This window comes from Danio rerio, chromosome 20 (assembly GCF_049306965.1).
Source record: "Danio rerio strain Tuebingen ecotype United States chromosome 20, GRCz12tu, whole genome shotgun sequence".
Classification (NCBI taxonomy): Eukaryota; Metazoa; Chordata; class Actinopteri; order Cypriniformes; family Danionidae; genus Danio; species Danio rerio.
Window position 1 is genome coordinate 32,433,061 of NC_133195.1, and position 17,377 is coordinate 32,450,437.

General features: G+C 34.8%; 1 protein-coding gene and 1 long non-coding RNA gene across 2 annotated transcripts in view; one reads left to right on the plus strand and one right to left on the minus strand.

Annotated features, from left to right (window-relative positions):
- Window positions 1-2,628: 2,628 nt before the first annotated feature.
- LOC137488660 (uncharacterized) lies at window positions 2,629-6,718 on the minus strand. Its single transcript, XR_012395826.1, has 3 exons — window positions 6,495-6,718; window positions 3,898-3,943; window positions 2,629-2,801 (listed from the first exon to the last, which is right to left on the minus strand). It is a non-coding gene; the product is annotated as an uncharacterized lncRNA (long non-coding RNA).
- Window positions 6,676-17,377, plus strand: part of mboat2b (membrane bound O-acyltransferase domain containing 2b) — a 49,801-nt gene continuing 39,099 nt past the window's right edge. Inside the window, 1 exon segment of the mRNA NM_001278602.1 lies at window positions 6,676-6,846. Within this exon segment, the coding sequence (NP_001265531.1) occupies window positions 6,763-6,846 (84 nt within the window). The 5' untranslated portion in view covers window positions 6,676-6,762.

Here is a 17,377-nt window from a genome sequence, read left to right on the forward strand (position 1 = left end):
TAATAGATTTTTCATTAGACCAAAACTAACCCGGTCTCGCTTACGCACTGCTTAATACGCACAAGAGAGCAATAAATATCTTTACATATGAAAAAAAAATTAAATATTAAGGACATATATAGGGTATAATAAGAATAGATATTGAATATAAATATAAAAGATTAAAATATTACAAAACATATTGTTTCTAGCCTACATAAATATAAAAAATCACTGCTTTTATGTCTTCTTCATCTCGGGAGGCTTTTTCAGTTCATTCATAACAATTTGCTTTTGTATAATGTTATTATTATTAGCAGTATTATTTATTATATCCATATTTATATTTGTTTTATTAAAAACAAGCTTAGATTTGCTCACCTGTCAGGTTTTAGACCATATGGGGCACAGCATGTGTTTTAGGATATAACTCAGGTTTTTGACCACATTTTGCTATTATTATTCATTTATTTGTTTGCTGGAAATTAGAACTGAATTTAGAAATAGTTTTGAAACGAATATTTGCGCTTAACAAACAAAAGAATTTATTTATAGACTAATTGATGTCTGTGCGTAAAGGTTTCCCTATCCAAGAGCGAAAGTGAAAGTGATCCATTATCTCTCATTCTTACTCAGTAGATGCTCTGTTTAACAGTTTTCTGTTAAAAAAAACTGTTAACTTTTTGCTTGTGAAATGCTCAGTTTTTCCACATAGACTTACTTTGCGTCCTGTAAATAGCGAATGCGCTCTTGGCGCGACGCAGCTGACTCTTAAAGGGAAAGGGAGATGAGACTCTAATTGGTTTATTCTTAAAACACACCTATAACTCATTAAGAAAATAAACTTAACCCTTTTAGACCATGCGCCGAATCGCAAGGCAGATTTCCCGTCCTTAAATTAGCAAAAACGCGTCCTGACACGCCCTGAAAGAGTTTGCGCCCTGCGTTTTGCGCTTTACGCATGGACCGTCAAAATAGAGCCCTTACTGTGCTGGACGTGAGAGGTCCAGAGTGATTTTGCTAGCCCTTTTGCTCTGGATAAGTACAGTTCATGGATAGAAGGGAGTGTTGTACCAGTGGGGAGCTGAGTCAATTTGGGCAAGACGAAGTTTGGGTTGTTCACAAGCAAGTCCACAAGCAAGATCCTCACTCTAGATGTTGAAGAACAAAATGCAGCCCTTTGCTGACTGCATCATCCACAGACCTGTTTGCTCTCTAGGCAAACTGAAGAGAATCTAGTGAGGGTCCAGTGATGTCCTTCAGGTGGGCCAGCACCAGTTTTTTTATTACTTCATGATCACAGATGTTAGAGCCACAGGTATGTAGTCATTAAGTAATGTAATTTTAAGTCTCTTTGGAAAGGGGATGATGGTGGAGCGTTTAAAGCAAGAGAGCACTTCACACAGCTCCAGTGGTCTGTTGAAGATAGGGTGAAGATAGGAGCTGGCTGGTTTGCACAGGATTTTAGGCAGGCTGGTGTTACACAATCTAGACCTGGAGCTTTTCACCTTTTTGCCTTCCAGAAGACCTGGGTCACATCTTCGCACATCATAGGCGCAACCATGTCACTTATTCAGTTTCAGCTTCAGTTTGCTTTGTTTTTGTCATTCAAAAATCACAATAAATTGTAATGCAGAATGAAATTAGACTAGACTCAAAAGGAACATAAAAACATCAAACACTCTAAATAACATTAAGAAACAAACTTTGTAATTTTATAAATATATAAAACATATAGTTAATACAAATATTTTTTTAAAACCACAAAAGAATAAATACTTTAAAATAGATAAGAAAAAAAATACTTAAATAACTATTATAAAATAGTGTTATAATAGTTATAATATTGACAATTTGTGCTAGTTGTTTATACACTGTAAAACCCAAAACGTTAAGGTAACTCAAACCATTTGAGGAAACCGATTGCAGCAAACCGTTTAAGTCTAAAAACTAATCCTTATGAGTACTGTGAACTTAATCTATTTGAGTAAACAAAGCAATTTGAGCACAGTAAAACCCAACAAATGAAGAGCCTCAAACCAACTGTAAAACCCAGTAAGTTAAAACAACTCGAACCCTTTGAGGAAACCGATTGCTGCAAACCATTTGAGTTAAAAACAACTAGTCTGATTTGACCATTACAACTAATGAGTACTGTGAACTTACTTCATTTAAGTTAGAGTAATGAGGTTAACTTAGTTATGAGGAAAACTCTTTTCCCGAGAGTAGAATTAATTTTCAGTCAATTTTGAGTTAACTACACTCATTTCATGTGATAAAGTTGACTGTTGGGTTTTACAGTGTACATTTATTACTAATAGCAATTTAAAAAAATTCAATAGTATTTAAAATTATTAAATAATTATATAATATAATATAATTATATATATCATTTAATAATTATTTTACAATGACAGGATTAAAACTATCATGATACCACACTGATTTGCTCCTCAGGCTTTGGTACCGCCTGCCTGAATGAAAATTTGCAAAGCTTAAGTAAAACCTGTTAAATCACACTCATGAATGACGACTTGAGGAAGCAAATCATTGAAAATTGATCAAAGCACATTTGAAGAGCAGTTTAGAAATCACTGATATTAAGTTACATTCATGTTTAATGTCACAAATAAGGTTCCACACAGGTTTCCAAAAAAGTTTTTTTTAAATTTAATTTTCTCAATATTTCAAAGGAATCAGGTTCTTCATCAGTGCCTTGCAAAATCTCCATTGTTGTTCAACCGTGTCCCGCGGCTGTAGGACTGTAATGGGCTTGTCATAGGCTGCAGGAGAGGAGGGTTCTGGAGATGACAAATGTCGTTCTGTTAAGGAAACAGACATAATCATGTAATGCAGGACTAGCTTAATGAGTGCTTTAGTCATTTTCAAATATAACTAATTTAAATAGAATATTTTTTGCATATTCATAAGCAACAATATTGGGTAAAACAGTAATATATTTCATATTTAAGTGTATCTTACTTTACAAAAAATGCAAATACTTTCACATTACCTCCCTTAAAAAGTAGTTAAGTCACACATTTATCAATTTTTTTTTTTTTAAAAGTGTTGTTTTCCAACATTGATACTGTAAGTGTTTGATTTTAGGGAGTGAACAATTCTGGAAAACACATTCAGTGTAACCTAATTCATTCAATACAAAATTGAATTCAATTCAATTCAAAACAGAAAGCGGGAAAATCTGAAGACTTGTCAATTAAATTTAAAATGAAAACATATATGGAATCTATATTTAGGCAGAATTTGATTTCCTTCTGAGATAAATGGTGTATTGTTTTACCATGTACGTTTTTAAACAGTGGATGCAGATAGTAGTACATTCAGTGACGGAATTTTTTTCAACAGAATAAATTTAATTTCTGGGTGAACTATACCTTTAAGTGTCATGACATGTTACACACAGAAGCCACTGGCACATGCCACTGTGATACTTCCGGTTGCACATCCTGTTTTCATTGGCGTGTGTTACTGAGAGTGTTTACAATCTAAATAAGCTCTGATGGGTGCTAGTGACTGTCAGTAATACAGGCCACTGCACTGACACATCACAAACATCATTGGCACACATCACTCTTAACTGACACATGTCAATAAAACCAGATCTGACACCAGAATTGTCACTAAGCACAGTATACAAGTCTATACAAGTCATGTCACATATTGTTAAAACTGATGAACGAAATTTACACTCATGAATGACGACTTGAGGAAGCAAATCATTGAAAATTGATCAAAGCATTCTTGGAGGGCAGTTTATAATTCACTGATATTGAGTTACATTCATGTTTAATGCCACAGATATAGCTCCATCGTCTGCTGCCAAAGATTTTTTGTTAAGTCTTTGAGGCTCATCTACTGTATATACTTGATCAGTGTGAAATCTCCATTGTTACTCACTGTTCTGCTCATTCTGAAGAGGAAACTGGTTTACACATGCTTTATTCTGTTGAAGAAATAGACAAAAGCATGAGCAAAACTTGTGGAATTACACTCACAAATGACGGCTTGAGAAAGCAAATCATTGAAAATTTATCAAAGCACATTTGGAAAGCAGTTTATAATTCACTGATATTACGTTACATTCATGTTTAATGCCACGGATATAGCTCCATCTTCTGCTGCTAAAGATTTTTTTTTAAGTCTTTGAGGCTCATCTATCAGGTTGACATAATCATATAATGCTGGACATGTTTAAAAAGTGCTTCTCTAACTAAATCTCTTTCTGTCATTGCCAAATGAAATCATTTTTATCATGCTTTACGCTGTTAAAGAAAAAGACTAAATCATGTGACTCTGAACAGATTTAGAGAAATTCTGAACATCTGACAATTCAAACTTTTAGTGGAATCTAAGAATTAAGCATAAATTGACCCCCTGATAAATGATGTATTGTATTAACATGTGAGCTTTTAAATAGTGCTTTCAGATAATATGAGATTCACTGTGGAGTGCTCAACATTTAAAGTGGATCGAAACCTTTCATCAAGTTGTTCTAGATGTAGATCTAACTTCCATTCTTGTCTTAGGACAAGTTTGAAAAACTTTGTTTTGATCCAATTCAAATGTTTACTGCTGTGTTGACTCATTTTCCCACAATAACACGAAGTAAAACTAAGAGAAAGCAGAAACAGAACTATACTGTCATTCTCTTCAGCAGATCAGCAGGCTGAACACCTCTCAAAACTCTCCATTTTATTTTTTGAGAGCTTTTCTGAGGTGTTTAATAATTATTTAATGATTACTGGACATAGTAGCCCAGCTTAAAGCTTTAAAGTTTAAAGTTTCTTTATTCATTCTGAAAATAAGTCACAGTATTGACTGACACAATAACATAAACTCAAGTATACTTTAATATGAGCTGTATTTCGGTTTCATAAAAAAAAATAAAAAAATACAAAAACGCACTATAAAAGCCAAACCATAAGCATGACTAGGTTTTAAAAACTGAGGATAGGCTATATAGTACATAATTTTAAATATGCAATTGGTATACGGTATAATTAATTACCGATTATAAATAAATTTTGTTAACAAACTTCCCTGAAAAGACATTACAAAAATTAATTCCACTATGCAGCATCAAAGATAATAGCATACACAACAAGACGTGTCACTCGTATAGTTTTGGATAGGGAAAAGTGTAACAGTCAAAATTTATAGGTAATTTATTTATTTTATTGGGTAAATATTATATTCACAAATGTAAATTTTCTTCATCATTACCTAAACTGCAGAATTTTCTTTGTGACTTAAACAAATGTTTACAGCAAAAAAAGTGTTAAAACTGTGAAATTTTATAAAGACTTTGTAAATATTGTTTAATTTGATAGTTTGCCTCTGTATTCAGTTTTTTATTTATTTATTTATTTTTGTACTTGATGTCATCCATTGTTATGACCAATATGTTTGTATTGCTAAAACACACACACAAAAAAAAGTGTAACAGTAAATCCGCTTGTTAAGTGTGACGTCACGCGAAGCGACTTCCGGGTCCAAGGGCTCTATTCAACTGAATGGAGAGACTCATGAAAGGGTAATAATAAACTTTTACAAAGCGATTTAATGCTTTCGAAAATCACGATCGCAGTATATATGTCCATGCCTAATATTCGATGTCAGAAAGTGATTCATTTTTTTTTTAATTGTCAAATTTTTGGTATTTGTTATGCAGCAAGCCTAGAGATTGTTGTGTACACTATGATTTTATATCAAATAAATGTGTGATAGGAATAAAATGTGACCATAAACGAATGATTTCTCCTCTTAAATGAATGGCGGCTTGGACCCGGAAACAGTATTAAATACGTCATCACTTAACAAGCGGATATAGGGTATGAAGCCCCGCCTTCTAGTACAGGAGCCAATCATTGATCAATATAGACTGACGATTCTCTAGGTGAGGGGCTTCAGGATCAGACGCAAGTTTCTGCAGATTTTATTTTGTGATTTAAAAGTTTAGAAATGAAACTAAAGAGACAGTTGTTGTTTAATTTTATTGGTGATTCCAGATATGAAATTTAATCCTAAGGTTGGCAAGCAATTTTGGCAAATTTGATGTTTCTCTATTCAAACCAAATGCCCTAGCATACTGTCCAACAGGGATTTCAAAGATGGCCACCTAGTGAAATTACTTGCCTTAAAGAGACTTTGGTAATTATTTCAAAACATAATTAAAACCAATAATTTGAAGATATCCATTAAAGGGATAGTTCATCCAAAACGAAAATTTACTCAATATGTACTCACTCACCCTCAACTTGTTTTAATTTTAAACCTTTATATATTTCTTTAGTCTGCTGAAGAAAGTTAAAAACCTGAAACCACTGCCTTCCATAGTAGGGAAAACAGATACTCTGAAAGTAAATGATTACATTTTTGTTCAACAAAATAACTAAACTCATGAAAGTTTGAAAAGGGTGAAGTCTTTGGGGGAACTATCCCTTTAAAACGGATCGAATTTCTCATCGCTACAGTGAAGTCTGGCACAAACTCACCAACGTCTGCTTTTCACCCAATCAGCTCTCCGAACGTCACGGTACCTGATTAATATTCATGAGCCAAGCCTTCACAGTAGTAGGATTTGCAAATCGGTCTTGGCGGACTGTAGGGTGTTGTACTGCCGTTTTTTACCAGCAGTGGACAGCAGCAAGCAGCAACAGTCCCTCCAGAGGTGGATGTGGATGTGTGGGATTGAATCAGGGCGAACTGGGCTCTGCCACTGTCATAGAGAACAGCACAGAACACTCATACAATAGCGAAAAAATGGCTACTGAGTCGATATCAGCCTGCACCGGATCCAACTTACTACAGCCAATAAGCGAGATGACCAACCTTCCGTTAGACCAGGTACATTTCTCTTATGTCTGTGTTTGTGAGATGAATGATGAGGGCACAAAACCCTCATCACAGCTTTCGTTGGCACCCAGGTCCTTTCTACAAGCCCTGTGCACCAAACAATTTGGTAAGGACAAAGAAAACGTTGCATTTTTAATGTTTCCTTCCGAAATTCATGACGTCTGCGTGAGCAGTCGCACATTTCCGTCGGATACTGTTGATGGTGTGCTCATTAAATGTGCCATTTGCGTGATGAAATGGATGATAAAGAGCTCGAGGATTTGCCAGTGTGGACATGGCGAATTTAATTCGTATACATTGTAGATTAATGTAGGCGTTAATATCATAAAACACGGTAGAAAAAACACTAGTTAGTGTCAGGCACTTTTTTTTGGAAACGTCATGACGTTGTGCTACCCAAGGAAGCCTTTTAAATCTGTTTTATGTTGTTATCATTTATATTTACACCCAGTTATCATGCATGCATAGCAAAGAGGCGTGCATATACTGTATATGGGTTGCTTTTTATATCCCAGTGAGCTGTCCATATAGGCAGGATTTTGCGATGAGCAAAAAAAGGCTATCTAGATAGGCAGCTCACTAGACACAGCTATGGCACTTCATGTACCACAGAGAATGGCAGCTTGGGTAATTGCATGGCTTTTGATGTGTTCTCTGAAAGACATGACAAACTAGCATGACTTCAGTGAAATCAAGTGTCGTGGTCAGTGATATATCATTTTCTCAAAGGAAATATAGAAGCATTTTTCATAAGACTCCTTGTGTGTTATATGTGCTACACTGTTAGATATAATGTATCATATCATATTATATATCATATGATGTGATTTCAGATTAATTAGTCATTTGATAATGTGACTGGAAAATACCTATCATCAGGGGCAGCAACACATAATATGGTCAAATCTTCTAGATCAGGTTTGTAAATTAATGTACGCCTGTAGAATATTGTATGCATCTGTATTTTAATTGAGAAGCCAAATAAATCAAAAGTCAAGCACAGACACTTATTTTGGAGGATATTCACATAGGATGTTCATTTTTCTCTTGATAGATGTTAAATGAGACTTTTAGAAGGAATTCAATTTGATATAATTTGGTTAATTTCACATCATTGACACTCACTCCCACATTTCATTGAAGAAGAGTAACTGGCATTTGACTGACTATGCAGTGGTTAGATCAGGGATGGCCAAACTTTTTCTTATGAACAGCCAAAAACAAAGCTTAACTGACGGCTATAGGCCGAAGGTTTCATAAAAAATCTGCGGATGTATACACATTTACGCAAGTAAATAAACAAACTTATTGATGGGCTAAAATCTGTGGAAACCTGCAGATTTCTGCTCACACAGATTCTGTGTGGGCCTAGTAATCCTCTAAATTATTTCATGATATTTAGAAATAACTAGAAAACATTGCTTTAATTATATTAACGAAGGCAGTATATTTAAAAAAAAGTTGCATTATCAAGTTATTACAGCAAAATCATAAACAGTCCAAATAATACAATGCAGTTCAATGCTGAATACACTAAGCTGCATCTGTCTTTGCCTTGATTTCCTTGCCGATGTCTTGTGCATTGCCTGATATTCGTCGAGTGACAGTATTTTCAGTTTTTTAAAATCTGATGAATTTACAAAACTAAAGAAATTACAAAACAAACAAAAGGTTATATTACAATAGAAATGACGGTATTTGACAAAGTTATATTCACCCAGACCACCAACCCATCATTTTTTCTCTCCTCTCAAATGGAATGGTGGGCCAAATCAAAGGTTGGAATGGGCCAACTTTGGTCTGAGCACCCTGTTTGGGCATTTTTGGATTATAGGGTTACCGTAAAATTAGACTAATTTATTTATTAGTTATTAATCAGACTATTTGTCACATTTTATTGGTGATATTTATTGGCTGATCTTTTTTTCCTAATTAAAACCGATATATAGAATAAAATAATTGTACTGAATAATTATAAAATGACTTTAAGCTGTTATGTCAGGTGCATATTCCAATAAGGGGGTAAAATAATATATTTTACAAAATAATGTAAAATACATGATATGAGAAAAAAATGATAACTTTAACATTAAATGCTAGTTGTAGTGGGAAGAAAATGCTAGTTTTTTTTTCTTTACATACAGACACTTTCGATGTGGCTTTCTTGGGAAAGTTAACTCCTCTGAAGTGTCCTGTTGATGGAGAATATCTCTGAAGTGAGAACAGACTGTAATGTGAGCAGTGCTCGGCTAGCATTGCTCTCTCTTTCCCAGACACTGGACTCCTGTTACACTTGGGCCTAAAAGAGAGAATGTCTCTAATGCATTTTGTTTCTGGTGCAATTTGTGGCTGATTTGGATCAGACGGGTTTCCTTGTTCCCTCTGCGACAGGATTGCTTCTTGTTCATTCTGGTGTGTTTTGTACACATTACAGTCGCATTCATCAAATGACAGCGCATTTCATCAGTGATGCTGTGAGGTCAGAGCAGGTCACCAGCTTCAGTGCTTTTAATATTCGCCTGAAGAACAGGCTGTTTCACAGCAATCCATGGTCAGGTTGTAAGGTTAAAGCCTTCAAACTGTTCAGCAGAATGTTGTTGTCATCTTTGGCTTAAGAATATCCACATTTTGAAACCGTCCCACTTTTAGTTAAACACTTATTAAATGATTAAACAATGAATTATAGTAAGATAAAAATTTAATTATATTAAGAGCCTTTTTTCTAGTCAATTCCATTATATTATCTTACATTTGGGAAAGTAATACTCCTTTTAAAAATAAAAGTAAGTTTTTGACTTACATTTGTTAAAATAATTAATATCTACACAGCTTTCGACTTTGGGCCTACTCACACTATGCTACCCGAACCGTGCCCAGACCCGTTTCCCGTCGTTTGAGAAGTGTGAGTGCGCTGAATCGGGCTCAGGCACGGTTCACTTGGCCGGCCCTGGCCCGATTGGAAGAGGTGGGCCTGAGCGCGGTTCGCTTGTAGTGTGAGTGCAAAACGCGCCAAAGCCCGAAACTAAAAGCGAGACGTGACTTAAAGGGACTGTTTCATATGGATTTATTAATCATTCTTACTGTTCAGTGAACGCAAACTGCCGTAGTTTATTAAAGACGCAAACTCCTCACTGCTGGACAGCTGCGCGCTGTCAGCAGACCTCCTCATTCCTGCAGCACGAGGGCTTTATAATTGTTTATGAGCGTCAAAAGTGGCGGATCTGTTCGGCGAAATATCTGACTGGGCATCTCCGCATGTCTGAGGACTGTTTGGCGAATTATCTGACTGGATGTCACTGCATATCAAACGACTGAAACGATATAACTAGAGAAATCTCCACTGTGCTGCTGAGCAAAAGCGCTTCTCACTGAACAGCGCAGCAGTGATGACGTAAGCATGCCCAGGCCCGATTGTGGTGACTCTACAAATCAAGTGGTCTGTAGCTCGTGGTCAACTATGATTCAGACTCAACATTGTAGATCCTGCGATGTGACTATTTCAGATGCGCATATTGCGATATTGATGCTGAAACGAAATATTGTTTCATTTATTGTGATTTAAATGAAATTTTTATTAAAATGAAAATAACAAAATATTTTATTGATTTTATCTAATGGAATAGTGAATTAGTTTTATATATAGCATTTATTGATTTTATCATATAACATCAAAATAATAATGCAAATATATAATATTTAATTATATATAAATATGTTAGTGCATATAGTACTTAGCATAAATGAATACGACCCTTTTTGAAAATGAATATAGAAAGATAATAAACTTACATCCATACGTGTTATTGCAAAAAAAATAAAAATTTAAGATTTTTTTATGCTTCTCTTGATTTTTTTTTTTTTCTCTTTATTAAAATTTTATTTTATATTTTTCTCCAACAAATTAATTTGCGAGTATTAATTTTTGGATATTAAGTTTTTAGTTAGATTGGTTCCAGTTTTGGCTTTGGTTATGACTTATCTAATGTAAATCCACAAATGTTTTATTGCAAAGCATAGAAGATATGAGTTTAAACGAGAGATCTGTGAGCTGTGAGGTCTGTACATCTCTGTGCATCACTCAATGTTTAATTCAAATGTAATATTTAATACTATTACTTTTATTTCATAAACAGCATTTATATATCAAAATAACTGTCAAAATCACTGTTGGTATGGTATCAGTAACAAATCAGTATCAGTTAATCCCTAGTGCATTGAGTGGTCAATTCAGTTCAGCTGCATTTCATATTACCCATAATAAATTAATATTTTAATTATTAATTACATTTTAATCACAATAATAACAGTATTGTCTATTTATCAATTACCTGCCATGACATCAATTTAATTATTGGTATTGGTCACAATTTCTATATCAGTATTTCCCTGGCGTATTCTGAGATCAGGGAACAAGGATAGATCGCTGATAGTGCCAGTGAATCAAGAAGCGTCGTGTTAACATTTTATGCTCTGCTTAACCATTTGACTACGAGAGGTGTTGGTTTCAGGAGCTGAATGAACAAGTCAAGTGTATGACTGTATTCTTACCAAACAATGCCACAATACCTGACTTTTGCTTACAGAGGCTCATTAATGCAACTGACACCAGTGTGTTTTGTTGTGTGGGCCAACAGATTCATTTGTCAGCCAATGTGCACTACCTGGTGCACTTGGATTGTTTGATTGAGTTTAAGGCATATCCTTATAAATCATTGAAGTGGTAATTTAAGTACATTTGCGCATTACAAGGGCCGTCTTGGTTATGCATAACGCCTGACGTTTAGTTTTCTAAAAATCGATGCGATTATGGCGCTCGATTGTCTGTTTTTTTTTTTTTTTTTTTTTACAAAATAACTTAAAACTTTTGTTTAAATTTGGTTCTTTGTGTAACATCACAACTCACGAGACCTTTTTTTACCTGGACGACAAATTCACCTCGTCTCGATTTAATCTTGTGAGATCTCATCATATGTCATCTCGTCACACCCCTAGCTACTGCAATTCTGGATGAATTAAGCAGGATGCAAGATCTGACCTCTACCAAATGAACTATCAAAAATGACTAAATAAAAATTTGTCAACACAGTTTTAACTTGCTGGTACATGACCAGTATTGCTCTTCCATTCTTAACTGCATTGGTCAGATATATTGCAAATCACTGTAAAAAGCGATGATACTTTCTTAAAAAAGTGAGTAAAGTGATAAAGTGATATCGGCCGATAATCACATTAAATGACACAATCGGTACTCACCAATCACCAATCAATGTTTTGAGCTACTTGAGCCGTTATATTTATTATTTTCTGTAAAGCTGCTTCTGATCATGACATGTTCACACCTAAATAGTTATAGGAGATGTGTTTAGGGGTTATACAGTATGCTACATCCCTAATTTATTCTCATAGGTAAGGTGAAATCTCCACTTAAGAATCATACTTGGAGGAAAATGTGCTTTATAAAGCTTGAAGCTTTAGAATCACTACTCTTTATCGGCCGATCACCATGTCAAGTAATCAGTACTCCGTATCGGCTGCAAAAATCCTGACTTCAATAATTTTTGGTAATGCAATATATATCACCGATACATTAAAACCAACATTTCAGCTGACTATGCAACATCTCTATCTCTATTGGAGGTTTCAGTATGTTTAAAAAAAGATCTATAGTATTTACTAAAATTACTTTAGTATATTTTCTTGTAGGTGTCTGACAACTGAAAATAGATCTGGTAGCAGATATCGCAGCCCCTGTTACTTTTTACCTAGAGCTTTTTTTTGTTAATATTTGTTGTTATTTATTTGGGATATGCATTTTCTCATTCTAATTCCAATGCCTAATTATTAAATTGTTAAAATTACTATTATTAAATGAAATATTTTTATGAATATAATATTATGTGTTCTGTTGAAGAGTGTACTTGAATTGTGATGATATTATGTTTTCATTTTGGCATCACATAATGAGTTATTAGTGCAATATATTTTGGTGGAATATATTGTACAACAAAAAAATAGATATTGTCACCGGCCTAACTAACCTGGATCTGTTAAATTGAATTAATTTTTAAAATACTTTTACATAATTTTAAGGCAGCAGGTTTAGTTTAAGTAAAAGTTAATTTTAAATAGCTTCAAAAGCATGGTGTTTACTCACTATTTAAAGTAAAGCCAACTAATCTCTCTCTCTTTTTTTATTTACAGTAACAGTAGCTAACAGGGGTATTCTTGAGTTGAATTCAATTTGTAATTTCTGAATGTCTGAGTCCTGATGAGGTGATTTCTGAACAATACAGTTTTTATGGGAGAAGAGGCAATGTATTTGTGTCCTACAGGAAAAGGAAGCCTCAGTGCTCTTTGCTAATTACTCAAGGAGAGAACATTATTCCCTTGGGTGGCCCAGTGGAGACCAGTAATTGATTTGATTCAGTGAGCTGATTTATGGGCAAATTTGACTTTTATTTACATGTAGTTGCGGAAACAATCATTTACACGCTCAAAAGTATAGTCTCAAGCTCAGTCAGGCTGTTCAGTGAGTCATATGTTTCTTTGGATCCTAAATTGGCACGGCGCTCGCTCGAATTGGAAAGCGCTTGATCATTTTTCTTCATTGAGTAATGTGGAGCAGTGGAGTCTCTGAAGGCTGAGTCTCTCACAAGAAGATGCAGATTAATTTAGCAGGTCTCCTGGGGATAAGAATCCTAGTGTGAAAGTGTTTTAGAGACTGCGGTTTACCCTGTTACTCAGCATTTTCTCTTATGTGCTGGAGGAAAACAAATCCTCGCGTTTGCCACATGCTATTTTGTGGATTACATAATAAACGAAGGCCATCCAAGAATTGTGTGTTACTAAAGGTAGGCCAGAGAAATGCTGTTTTATTAAATAAACAACATCGAAAACATTTTTAAAAATCTTTGGAAGCAATTCAATTAAATTGAATCCAATTGCTGATGTTGAACTAATTGAAAGTTCTTTATATTTATTATGTTTATATTTATATATATTTCTGACTTTGGCACAAGATTGGTATAAACCAGTAAGTTTTCAAGTTTTATTGTGTATCGTGCATTACTACCCTGAAAAAGACCTCAGTAATAAATAAGTCTGTATATATAAATTAGGGATGTCCAGATCCAATCACATGATCGCAAATCGGGCCTTATCACGCAGTTTCAGACTCTGAATCGGATGTTACCTAATGATCAGGACTCATATATGTATTCTCTCTTTTTTTTACACTTCTAAAGTTATGCAGTGGCACAGAGTTAGACCTCTTTCTTGACACAGAAACAGCAACAGGTTTGTCATGACATCACTTTGTTGCAGAAACACTATTTGTTAAATGCCCTCAAAGTAGAACACGGAAGCAGCTTGAAGCGGAGAGCGCGAGTATGTCTGCCGTCTGGAGGTAAAGTTGATGACGACTATTGCCATGGCAAACTATGAGATAAGTAAACTTGGGATTGCTTGGCGGATATTTTAAGTTGAGGTGCTATTTGTTTTTATATTAGATTTTTTTATATTTACTGTTGCACTAAAATCCAAAAGTGAAGAATTGATGTTATTTATTACTTGTTCAAGCTACCCCACAGTAGTGCTCTGTTTGTTAACTCAATATTAAAATAAGGGGAATTAAATAAAAATAAGGAACATCTTGGATGTGCTTTTTTTCGCTCTTCTTTATTCTTTTTTTTATGTATTATAGAAGTATCGGATCGGTTTTGGTATCGGCAGAGACTCAAAATCAAATGACTCGAGGGAAAAAAAAACTTGATCGGAACATCCCTATAAATGTTGGGTCAACAATTGTTACTTAAATGGTTTCATCTTTAGTCTTGTCAACTTTTTGCAGTTGTTGAAAATGTATATATTATCCTATATCGCAAACAAGAATTATTGAGCTGTTTAGTGAGATGTAATTTCATGAAATTTCTTTGTCTGAAAGGCCAGTCCTGTCATGAAGATTGCTGCAGAATCCATCTAAATTCAATAGTAATGTCATCTGATCTATAACTGATGATTAGTGCAAGCTGATGTCCATTCTGCTCCATTCCCAGTCCATTTCTAAGATGTATTTTTGCTTTTGTAAACCAAAGAAAAAAGCTAATTCAAACGTCGTTAAACTGTGATATGATGTTGGAAGCCTTTATTAAAGTTGTCTATCTTATCCAGATTTTCTGTAGCGTCACTGGCTTGGTGTTATGTAATGGTTACCCTTACCTGCTCAGTTGACAGGAGCATGAGAGCACCATGTGCATTAGCAGCACAGATAAATAATTGAGCATCTAATGCACTGTTTGGAAGGAGCACTTAGTGCTCAAGAGCGATTTAATCATCGGATAACTGCTCGTCATGTTATTGCAATGCCATAGCCAAGGTCAGATGTTTGGTTATAAGGATTAATGGATTAATGTAAAGTTTGCCATGCTACATATTAGGGCTGTGCGATTAATCGGAATCGAATTATAATCGCAATTTGAATAGTTGCGATTAGTTAATAGGCTGCGATATGAAATATGAATATATTATTTAATTTCCTCCGCCCAGAGCAAATGTGTGACTGCCATCTGTGTGTGATAGTTTTACTAGCCAATTGAGTGAGCACACTTTCGACATTTTCGAACTATGCGGAATACCCACAATTAAAAAAAGGAAACAAACAGGAAAGTGCAGACAAGTGGGAGGATGGCATCTGCCGCTTCAGAAGCATTAATAGACAAACTAATATCAAAGAAAAACAGCATGTCGGTAATATGGGTATATTTTGGTTTCAAAGGCTTGGATATAATTGAGCTGAAGCTTGACTACAAAATTAAATTGCAATTGAAATCTCAATCGCAATATCTGTCAAAAAAACGCTATTCGACACACACATCACACAACCCCACTACACATGGTTCTGGTGGTAACTTTGTTAAAAGTTTTGATTTCAGATGTTTGATTTGTGTATGGGTGATGTTAGGAAAACCCTGTGCATAGAGTGACAGTTTGCCAAGAATTATATTTGGGCTGCAAGATAGTGGAAAAAAGTAAATTGCCAAATTTAGATTTATATATATATATATATTGCGGTATGAATATAATTTCATTTAATGACTTCTAAATAACTATTTAGAAAGAATTAAAAATTTTACATTTAGTGGCGTAAATCTGCATAAAATATTATTGATATGCTGATATGCTTTATACAAATGAAAACTCATCTTTAACCACTATCGAGACATGCATCAGAGCCAGTGGTAGATTCCAGAAAATAACGCTGAGATAAGGCAGCTCTTCTGTCTTAATAAATTGCATATTTAATGTCTAAATTCTTTCTTAACTCTTAAGGCTGCAATATGTGACACCATTGCAGTAATATTTGTACAATTATTGAGTTTGGCTTTTCACCATCAATCTTGCTGTGAGAAAAGCCAGTGTTCCTGTTATTAGGGCTGTTTATCATATATTTTATGGCTAGTCTAGAAAGTCCCCTCAACCAGACTGGAGACACTAGAATTACATTTGGTATATTTCAAAATATTAATGAAAACTATGGTAGCAGCATGTCAGTGATACTACAATAGCACTGCTGAGAATCAGATTAATGTATGTGATCTAAAGTGCTAGGAGGGAAAATATCATGTCTGTATCACATTTTAGCCCATTCAGAATAAAATCATAATTGGGTTTCAGTTGCATCTCACTGCAAGGGATGTGAAAAGGTTACTTTGCTTTGATCACCATCGAAGTGTTCGAGAGAGAAAGGCAAATCAATCAGGCCAAGCGTGTGGCCTGTGACAGCTGAAAGACTGATGACTGCAGCGGGCAGCTTTCATTCTGCACCTCAGTGTCCTCTTTTATTTTTAGGAGGACCGTGTCCTAGCAACAGGCTTCTCTAGGATTGCCACAAAAAGCCAATGCACTTAGAGCTGAAGTGTGTCATTTCTGCGCCTCTAGTGACAATAAATAAAACTGCAAAAATAGTGATCAAAAATGAAATGAGCTTATGTTTAAAGAGGACCTATTATGCAAAAAAAACTGCCAATATGCTTATAGATATAGGTCTTTGTAGCTCTGCCCTCTTTGGAAACGAGCACAGTCTCATTTGAATTTAAAGCGACAGTCACCAAAATGGCACAATTAGGATTAAAGCATAAAAGGGGCAGTTTCAAACAGTTATAAAACATTATTTGTGTGGTATTTTGAACTGAAGCTTCACACACTCTCTAGGTACATTAGAGACTTAATTTACATCATATAAAAACGGGTATAATACTGTAGGTCCCCTTAAAATAAGAACAGGTATCCTTCGGTAGGGTACAAAAATGACTTTCCCGCTTGAATGTTGGTGATTTCATTCCCACTTGCAGATTTTTGTTTTTGTGTTAAACATACTTTTTTTTGATCAATTTAATAGAAGATAATGCAAAAGGTTATTATTTAAGCCAGGGATTCTCAACCGGTGGGCCGTGGCCCACTAGCAGGTCTCAATGATCCTGCAGTTGGGCCACAAGAGCTCAAAATTACCTCTCAATATTATACT